At 44.3% G+C, this 10,831-nt stretch overlaps 1 protein-coding gene across 1 annotated transcript; it reads right to left on the reverse strand.

The window, feature by feature from the left end:
• Positions 1-397: 397 nt before the first annotated feature.
• Positions 398-10,259, reverse strand: IL12B (interleukin 12B; the record flags this gene model as incomplete). The annotated part of the gene is made up of 6 exons (XM_079703395.1): positions 398-529; positions 1,927-2,084; positions 3,550-3,767; positions 5,803-5,920; positions 6,491-6,766; positions 10,172-10,259. 6 exons carry the CDS (start codon positions 10,257-10,259, stop codon positions 398-400), a joined length of 990 nt encoding a protein of 329 aa, XP_079559521.1.
• Positions 10,260-10,831: the final 572 nt, after the last annotated feature.

Below are 10,831 nucleotides of genomic sequence, written 5' to 3' on the forward strand. Positions count from 1 at the left end.
TTTTCTTAAAAGAATATCTGATCATGTCATTTCCTTGCTTAAAGCCCTTCAGTGGCCCCCAGTGGTCTCCAGATAAGATTTTAATTCCTGGAAACAGCTTGCAGGACACCTGTGCTCTGACTCTTGGCTACTTCTCTTTCCCACTGCCTACCCTTCTGGAAGGGCAGGACCTGCGCCTGCTTTCTTTACTGCAGTGTCCCTGTGCCCAGCATACTGCTTGGAATACTATGGGCATCAATAAGTATCTGTTAATGAACAAATGTATGTTTCTGCCTCTGGTGACTGCGTGTTGGGCATCCCACCCCCTCTTTCCTGTCCCACATAGCCCCCACCATTGTCCTGCACCTGGGTACAACTGAGTGTGCAGGTCTGGGCTTGGCTTCGCAGGCTTGCTCACCTAACTGCAGGATACAGATGCCCATTCGCTCCAGGATGAGCTGTAGTAGTGGTCCCGGGCTTGCACGCGGACGTTGGCATTTTTGTGGCACATAACCTTGGCTGAGGTTTTGTCCGTGAAGAGTTTATCTTTCTGCAAAGGAGAGGGAAATTTTTGGCAACGCAATCACAAGGTGGGCTGGGCATATTTTGGCAAAGTACAATCTCCCAAAACAGCCACACCTTGGTCTCAGGGCACCACACTCGCAATTCATAGGGTTGTGTGTAGAACTTGTGCCACCTACTGACAGAAGCTCTCAACACAGACGCAGCTTTTCTCCTTTATAAGTCCAAAGCCCTGAGGGAGAAATTGTTTGGTCCAGTTTTCATCTTTCTAGCACAGTTGCCTTGCATGAAGGCCCCATGTGCACTCACCACAGTACTAGGTCAGTGGTGGGACTGAGACAGATTTGCTCTAGCTGTCCCCTGGATATTCTGAAATTCCATATCCTGGTCCTTTTATCAGAATAAAATCTGTGTTCAAGCCCAGGCATTGCTATTTATTAGCTATGTGGACACAGGAGAATATCTTAGACTCTCTGTTTCTCAATTCCTCATTTGTAAGAGAGGGATAATAATACTTACTCCCTCATAGAGTTGTAAAGGTTAAAGTAGCAAGGTATTTAACCACATAGAAAGTGCTCTATAAATACTACCTATTAATAATATAGATTTTATATTGGGAAGTACATATCAAGATTTTAAATAATTTTTACGTAAAATCTACTCCAGAATAGCCCTTCCCTTCCACAAAAAAATTCTCAGGGAGTACCTGAATCACTGAATTTCTACCACGTGCTAAACACTATGCCGAATAAGGCCTTTGTTTAGTGATTTCTAAAACTGGCATCCAAGGAGTCTCAGGCTCTATAAGAGGGCCTCTAGAACCTTGGGATTATGATGCTCAGGCAAGAAAGTTTGAAACCCATTGTCTTAGCCAACATTCTGTTCAATAAGATAATTTCACAATATATGGAACAGCCGGGAATTATCTATTTTGGATGAGACACAGCATGAATGTTCTATCACCCATTATATTTGTCAATTTGAAACATTTTTAGGGGGCTATGTGGGACAGGAAAGAGGGGGTGGGATGCCCAACACGCAGTCACCAGAGGCATTTAAGATTTCCTATATCAGGACCAATTCTGAGAGCAAGATAATGTTCAACCATACTGGTGGCAGTAGGGTGTTAGGTGCATGGCCTTTGTGTCCTGGTTCTGACACTTTCTAGCTGGGTGACCTTGGGCAAGTCACTTAACTTCTCTGAGCTTCAAAATCTTTACTAGTGAAGTGGTACGAGTAACACTGCCTGCCTTTCTAGGGTTACTGTGAGAATTAAGTGAGATACGCAGGGAAAACCCTTAGCATAGTTTCAGGCCCATAGAAAGTGCCAAATGAACATTTGCTGTTATTATCATCATTAATCTCCTTGATGTGGGCCTACATAAACCTGACTACAGAACAGACGGCACCTGAATCACATCTTACCCTTTCTCTCTTGTTCTTGCCCTGGACCTGAACACAAAATGTCAGGGAGAAGTAGGAATGTGGGGTGCTCCAGGTGTCAGGGTACTCCCAGCTGACCTCCACATGCCGGGAATTCTTTAATGGCTTCAGCTGCAGGTTCTTGGGTGGGTCTGGTTTGACTGTGGAAGAGAGAGAAACACCCTTTATTTTGCTAATGGGGCTTTGGGGTAAGGTAGTTCTGGCTTCTGGTCCCACTTTCGCCTTTGACCAGCTCTGAGTCCATACCATAGTTACTTAACTTCTCTGAGCGCCTGGTTGGCAGACGTGAGGCACCCCTGCAGCTGGCGCTCACGCTGGTGCCTGTACGAGGCAGCCCTCACCCACGGCGCCGCCTCCTCTACGGCTGAACCCGAGAGAGCCTCAGAATCCTTCTCATCCCTGCGCAGTCACAGGGGCCCTGGTGGTAGAACCACCTCTGCGTGGTGCTCAGAGGAAAGTTCTTAGAGACAACAAGACGCTCACGTCTGGGCTTGCAGTGAAGGACCACCCTCTCTGTAATCAATCCCCCTCTGCACCAAACTCGGAACTGGGCTGAGCCTCTTGCTGGGGACCAGATGAGAGATTTTCCACTTAGTGCTCTTTCTTTAGCCCTTTCGTGGAATCTGACACTGACTTGTCCTGTGGCAGTTACAGCCAAATTGTCTCTATGCTCAGTCACTCATTCATTCAATAAAAAGCCCCCATTATGTGCCAGCCACTGGACTGTGCATCGGAAGCACAACAGTGAGTGTCAGAAAGACTCTGTCCTCAAGTAGTGTGCCTTTTTCTAGGAGGGGAGGGGGAGGGGAGAGAGTCCATGGAATGGGCTTGGGCTCTCTGGATCTAGCACCTCTCCACACAAAGACCAAGGCTCCTAGCAGATGCTCCACAAATATTCTTTCCTCTTCTCAACACAATGGCATTTTCTTTCCTTTAGGACTCAGCTAAATGCCACCTCCTCATAGAGACCTTCCCTGGTACCCTATGTGAACAAGACCCCACCCTCTCCTTTCCACCAAAGGCAATCTCCCCACAAACGCTAGAGCAGGTTCTGTGATTCTATCACTTTTTATTTCATGATGCATGTTCACTGGATAAATGGTAAAGGAAATGACAAATGGCAAAAATCCCCATCTTCCAACTGAAAAAAACAGACATCCATTTTGGAGGGGTTTATATTCCAATGAAGAAGTCTCTTTTTCAAATGCTAGAGAAAGATTGGTTGGGAATAATTGCAGTTAGTAGGGGAAGCTCTGGTTCTGCATATGAATGTTATGCTTGAGGGGCTGCTCTTGAATTCATCATGGAAGGTGCCTGAGCAGCAGAATAGAAGTGTAGCCAAGAGCCTGCTTTTTCTAGTGGGGCAGATCCAGGTCTGAATTGCTAAGTGTGAGATCTGGGGCAAGTTGTTTAACCTAGCTAGGACTCAATTTTCCTCTTCCTTAAAATGCAGACAATTGTATCTACATTATAATTATTTTTCAGGGCGGGGTGCAGAATAAAAGAGATAATGCATATAAACCCCTAACCCCAGTGCATGGGGCATTGTAACATGTGATGAATGGCATCTATCCTTATTAAGCACATATAATCAAGCAAACTCACTGATGTCCCTGATGAAGAAGCTGCTGGTGTAGTTTTCATACTTGAGCTTATGAACAGCTTCCACCACGACCTCAATGGGCAGGCTCTCCTCGGCAGCTGGGCAGGCGCTGCCCTCCTGACACCCTACTGTGTACTTCTTATACTCCCTGTGGTCCACTCTGACCCTCTCTGCTGAGAGTGTCGCTGCTCCACACGTCACCCCTCGGGGGTCAGAGGAGCTGAAATCAAAGACAGATATTATCCTGTGTCGCATGATTGCAGGCACGTCCCTAGCTGTTGTAACCAGACAGCTGTCTGAGGACACAATTTCTCCAACTGGTTTGATTTCTCACAAGGGGGTAAGAAGCTGCCCTCCCCATGAGGACAAGCTTTGCTTTGAGAGGTAATAATTGGCTTGGCCAAAAAGTTCGTTCAGGTTTTTCCATAAGATCTTACGGAAAAACCCTAATGAACTTTTTGGCCAACCCAATACAAATGTTTGCCTCTGGCCCAAATGAATCTGAAAACTTTTAGATCCAAAGCTCCTGGTTAAATCTCCTTATTAAAATTTTTAACTCATTTTCTGGATTTTAATGACAAAATCAATACATACCAATTTTTAAAAATTAAAAAGATAAAGATGCTGTATAAATGAAATGTGTATGTCTCTTTTAACCCTAATCCCCTTTTTAACCCTAATGTCACTCCCTAGATATAAATACTATTCCTGGCTTGTTGTATCCCTCCAGACATTATTCTGTGAATATTCAAAGCAATCATATAGCCACATGTATCAATATATATGCATACACACATATTTATCTATATATACACACATAGATTTTATTTTTATGAAATAATATCAAATTATATATATATATAAAATTTGGTATACATAATTCTGCAACCATCTTTCCCCCTTCTGAACATATTATGGGGAGTGCTCCATGACAGACCACATGGAGTGGGTTATTCATTTTGAGGACTGCACATTAAGCTGGGGTATAACGTAGCACACTTTACTTAACATTTGCCCTGCTGATCACCAAGAACACCACAATGAACTCTTGCATCTATGTCTCTGTGCACTTGTATAAGCATTTCTTTAGTAAGCATTTTCATGTTAAAGATGGAATAGTAAGACCCGAAAGGTTAATTTAAATAGTGGCCAGGTCAGGATGATCACCTAGGCTTTACTCTGTTATCCTACACTGTTTGGGAACTTTGATGAGAGGGAAGGAAGTCACACAGAGGGTTAATGTAGGTTCTGTACCAAGGGAATTGGTTTCTCTGGGTAAGCCCAGCTGCATAGGACAAACAGTGAACTTCAGATTGGTGGTGTCAGCAGAAGAAAAAGGAATTGAAGTGGCCCTGGGAAAATTTCTAGAGGCCTCACAGAGTTTTGGAGTCAGCCTCAGGGCTTGCAAGATCTATGCCCTAGAGCTCTTGTTTCTATTTTCGACTGGAGGTGCAATTTCGGCAAGTCCTTCACAGCTTCAATTTCCCCTTTTATCACCACCCCACCCCCACTGCGGTGGTGCTATGAGCCTTAATGAGGCATTGCCAGGCAATTTGGATGAGTGGGTTCAAACATAGCAGAGGCTCTTCTCAGGCCCCAGTAATATCCTGTTCTAATGCATACATTTGTTCAAGCAATTAGCTTAAATCTCCTTGTTCTTTCCCTGATTTAGGCAAGGGTGTGTGTGTGTGGATGGGGGGTTAAAAATATAGGATTGGGGCTTCCCTGGTGGCGCAGTGGTTGAGAGTCCGCCTGCCGATGCAGGGGACACAGGTTCGTGCCCCGGTCTGGGAAGATCCCACATACCACGGAGCGGCTGGGCCCGTGAGCCATGGCCGTTGAGCCTGCGCGTCCGGAGCCTGTGCTCCGCAACGGGAGAGGCCACAACAGTGAGAAGCCCATGTAACGCAAAAAAAAATATAGGATTGGCTTTATTTTCTCCCTTAGCATTAACTGATAGGCCATTGCTAGGTTGCCCTTCTTTTTTTTTTTTTTTTTCCGGTATGCGGGCCTCTCACTGTCGTGGCCTCTCCCGTTGCGGAGCACAGGCTCCGGACGCGCAGGCTCAGCGGCCATGGCTCACGGGCCCAGCCGCTCCGCGGCACGTGGGATCTTCCCGGACCGGGGCAGGAACCCATGTCCCCTGCATCGGCAGGCGGACTCTCAACCACTGCGCCAGCAGGGAAGCCCTGCCCTTATCTTCTTAATGAGAAAGTTCTAGCAAAATGCTGAGAAACCCGAGTGGTTTCACTTACCCTGTGCTGCTTTGGACACTGAATTTCAAATCAGTACTGATTGCTGTCAGCCACGAGCAGGTGAAATGTCCGGAATAATTCTTTGCCTCACATTTTAGAAAGCTCTTATTTTTGGGCTCTGGATTTGAAAAGAACAAGAATTCAATATTTAGGGGTCTTCTTTCTTTTAAAATTGCAAAGATTTTTATTGCGATGAATCACAGGCCACCAAATGGTACAAGAGTGAAGATCTTCCATTTATTTCCTTGGAAAATCTGGTTTTCCCCAGGCAGACAGTCAGCGAGGACTGGGAATGTCCCAAAAGGATGCTGATTCTGTATGTCACACACCCAACATATCGGAGGGAGGTATTAATATTTTTCAAGGCTATCAGCCCAGTGCTGAGTTACGCACTATGCACATTAACTAACCCCCATTAGCCATCCAATAATATCACTGTTATTTAAAAAGAACCTCAGGACTAGACTTCCCATGAAACTCTCTCAACAGGAGATTTTGATGGTTGATAACCCAAAGTGTACGGCAAAGGAAAAACAAAGGAAAATGTAGGTTTCGGGTGGTTTCAGTAAGGGACTTGGTATTACTTCATTAACTATACTAACCATGTCTTGCCTTTTAAATTTTTAATTTTTTTAATCTCTTATGGAGCAAAAGAGAAAATTGATGCTACCCAAGGGAATGGAATTACCTTTCTGGTCCTTTAAGATATCAGTGGACCAGATTCCATCTTCCTTTTTGTGAAGCAGCAGGAGTGAATGGCTCAGAACCTCGTCCCCTTTGTGACAGGTGTACTGCCCAGCATCTCCAAACTCTTTGACTTGGATGGTCAAGGTTTTGCCAGAACCCAAGACCTCATTGCTCTGGTCTGAGGTCCAGGTGATGCCGTCTTCTTCAGGGGTATCGCAGGTGAGGACCACCATTTCTCCAGGGGCGTCAGGATACCAATCCAATTCTACAACATAAACTGGAGAGCACAGGGGTTGGAGAACCAGACTGTGTTTTTTGTATCACCCGGTATCTGGATGGCTAAAGCAGCACAACCTTGCTCATAACAGCAAATGCTTGCTAAGATGATCTCAGGTTTTTGGGCACCACTTGAGTTCAAGGTTGTGGAAGAGAGAAGCAAAGAGTTTAATAGCTGCCATAGACTCATTAACTGCCAGGCTGCCGTGAACAATGAATCTCTGATTAGCTGGCAGATGAGGAAAACCTTGATATACTGAAAAATGCAAACAGCACAGTATTCTTTCCCAAAGGCCTGGTGGATGTAAGAAACTTCCAGCACAGTCTACATTCATAGAGAATAAGTGTTGAGAAAGACTGACCAGGACTGAGATCCTGTCCCCAATAGCTGGCTGGGGAATTTGGAGAAAGATACTTAATTACGATGAGCCTCAGTTTCCTTGTCTGTAAAATGATAATAATAATAGTATCTGCCTTGTAGGTTTGGCTGTGAGGATTAAATGAAAAAAGCGTGTAAAACACTTAGCACAGAACCTATCACTCAGCATTGGTTGTTATTGTTATGCACACACAACTGCATGAGAAACTGCCTTCCAATTTTCCAATTTCCCACGGGGATTGAAGGATTTATTTCCGACTGCGTGAAACTCACCAATGGAGATGTTCATTTCTCTCTGTGTTTTTAAAAGCTATTTTACCTTCTTAGGAGGCAGTTCAGTAGATCTTAATCTTTCCATTTCATAGAGAAGGGTACTGAGACCAAGAGGTTATGCAAGGTTACATCAAGTGAGAAGCACAAGAGTTATATCTCAGAACTTCTGTCTCTGCAGCTTTGCATTGGATCTTTTTTTTTGGCTGCACCGCGCAGCATGCAGGATCTTAGTTCCCTCACCAGCGATCGAACCCGGGCCCTTGCTAGTGAAAGTGCAGAGTCCTAACCACTGGACCACCAGGGAATTCCCTGCATTGAACCTTTAATACTAGTATCTAAACTGGCACTTGAGGAATGGCCTAATATAGTATTTCAAAGAGTATTTCACATCAAATCTTCATTCATTCATGCATGCATCAATTATTAATTAAATAGAATTGTTTAATGCAGCACTTCTCAAAGCATGATCGTCCAACTACTACCAGCAGCACGTGAGACTCTGCTAGCATTGCAAATTCTCAGTCGCTGAATCAAGAACTTTGAGATGGGCCCAGTCACCTCTTTTTAACCTCTCCAGATGATTCTGAAACCCACTCTAGTTTGAGAGCCACAGCGGTGAAAAGCCTGGATGTTGGAATCACACAGGTCTGAGTTAGGATTCAGCTCTATCTCTTACAGTGGCCTGTGGCCTTGGACAAGGCATTCAATTACTCTAAGCTTCAGGGTCATCGTCTTTAAAATAAGCAACATATTAGTACTTGATCCAGAAGGTGGAGATGTGGATCACATAAGCTAATTCATATAAGAGCTTGACACTGCCTTTAAATGAGCTGTAACTGCTGGCTCTTGTGATTGGCATCCAAATGTAAAGCTGTTGTGGAATATAAAGTTCCCACTTGACATCAAAGGGATTTAAAACTACTGAATGGGTAACAGAGACAAGAGGTAAAAAGCATCTGGGCCCCAACTCTTGGAAAATGGTTATCTGTGCTGACATAAAACCATGTGGCACCTTTGGCTTTCTCTGGTTTCTCTCTGTCCCACTGGTGACTGACTAGCAAGGCTATTTTCCTGTCACAACTAAGATTCAGAAGCCGAAGACCCTTGCTCAAGGGCAGGGGAAACAGCTGCAGGTGGCAGCCTGATGAGGCACATTTAGAACCTAATGCTTAGCTGCATCTCATCTTGTCTCCAAAGCTGCATGCCCTCTCAGTGTTTCTCACATTGACTTTCTGGAATTTCTGTGGTTTACTAAATCAGAAGTAACTAAGGGTGTACTATGAAAGGGCCAAAGCTCCTGAGCTCACTAAAAATCCCAGGGTTGGAAGGAATCTGGCATAATCATCTGGCTCAGGGCTTTGTCTTTATTCAAAGGAGGGTCTAAAACACTCAGAACCTCCTGGGGTAGAGCAGGGATGGCTGGACTGTCATCTTCCAGAAATTCTTAAGAATGGAGGAAGAGCCCCAGATTTCTTTCAGGGACCCATTTTAGTGTTGTATTCTCCTCACTATTGAAAGATCATTTCTCATCATCAGCTGCAATGTCTTCATTTTAAATGTATGCCTATTTCCTCTTGCTCAGCTGTCCAAGGACAGAGGAGACAATTGCTCATGTCATTCTGGTAAAACCTTCTTCAAATACTTAAGTTCATAAGCGTTGAAGTGAGACAGAATTGGGATCAAGTTCCTGTTCCACCCTTACCAGGTATGTGAAATTGGGTAAGTTAGTTAATCTCTGTAGCCTCTATTTTTAATATCTGTAAAATGGGGTACACACAGTCCCTATCTCTTATGGTTGTGGTGAGAATTAAATGAGATGCTGGCCTCAATAAATATCAACTATTATTATTTTATTATTAAAGACAGTAATTGCCAACGTTATTATGTTGGCTTCAATGAGAAATATCTGAGCGTCTTTCAGGAACAACTAACAATCTGTTAATACATACTTACCGTGTGTGAGATACTAGAAGGATAGAGGGAACCCCTTATTATAATAATACCTATCTATTATTGTACTAATAATTTTTATTGATCACTGGGAAAATAAACAGGTTCTCTTGAATCACCAGGGACATTATTTTAAATAACCAAAACAATAATACTAGCTAACATTTACCGTCACTTCATCATCTGTTGAGTTGTCTTCTGCATTCACTAGTACATTTAATAATCTATGTAGTAGATATCACTTTGTAATCCTCAGTTTACAGTCGAGGGAACTCAGGCTCAGAGGTGACCCAGCTCAAGGTCACATAACCAATAAGTGGCAGAATCAGCCTTGAACCCAAGTCAGTGTGGGTCTAAATTCCATGCTTTCCCCCAAGTGCTTGGTCAGAGGTAAGTCATCTCGGTGCCAACTGAGGGGGTAATATTGCATGGTGGAGTGGAAGATGTTAGAACATAGTTCTTATACTTTTCTAATCTTTCACTTTGGAATCTTAATCATATGATACAGCTGGTTTTTAGTAATACTGGCAAAATCCATATCTCTTTTCCCACCATAGTCCATAAAAAGCTTCTTCTCTAGCATCTAACGTGAAAGCCAAACAGTATAGATACCCTCAAGCCATACAATAATAGATACCCTCAAAGGTGGAACAAGGACACAGGGCCCGTGTTATCCCAGAGTGATGGCTTTCACTAGGAAGACCTAAGGCCTGCCCATTTCAGTCTGATTTCCCAGCAGGGGCTGCCTGACAGGCCTGTCTTAGATCCTGGGGCCTTCATAGAGAATCAGGAAAGGCTGGTTACCATTTTTCTCCAGTTCCCATATAGCCATGATGGGAGATGCCAGCAAAACCAGGGAAAACCAGGAGACAACCAACTGCTGAGGGTGCATCTGCAGGAGGGGGAGAAACAGAGGAGGAGACGGAGGAAAAGAGAAAGAAGAGGAGGGATAAGAGAAGAGAGAATGTCAGTAGTTATGCGATCACCTTTGGAAACCATATTCACATTCTATGTACATTGTCTTTAATCTTTATCTTTCTCTTTCTTCTCTACTGTCAGGTTAATACTCAGTGAATTCCAGGAGCCCTCTGCCAGTCTCTGGGTAAGAACATCTCCAAATAGAGAACCGCAGACGATCTGCAGCTGAAAGATCCTCATGGCCAGCTATCTGATATGATCCTCTTATTTTTTTTTTTTTTTTTTTTTTGCGGTACGTGGGCCTCTCACTGTTGTGGCCTCTCCCGTTGCAGAGCACAGGCTCCGGAAGCACAGGCTCAGTGGCCATGGCTCACGGGCCCAGCCACTCTGCGGCATGTGGGATCTTCCCAGACCGGGGCATGAACCAGTGTCCCCCGCATCGGCAGGCGGACTCCCAACCACTGCGCCACCGGGGAAGCCCGATCCTCTTATTTTTAAGATGAGAAACCTAAGGCTCAGAGAAGGAATGTGACTTGTCTAGATCAA

Source organism: Hyperoodon ampullatus (assembly GCF_949752795.1).
Source record: "Hyperoodon ampullatus genome assembly, chromosome: 4".
In the NCBI taxonomy this organism is placed as follows: Eukaryota; Metazoa; Chordata; class Mammalia; order Artiodactyla; family Ziphiidae; genus Hyperoodon; species Hyperoodon ampullatus.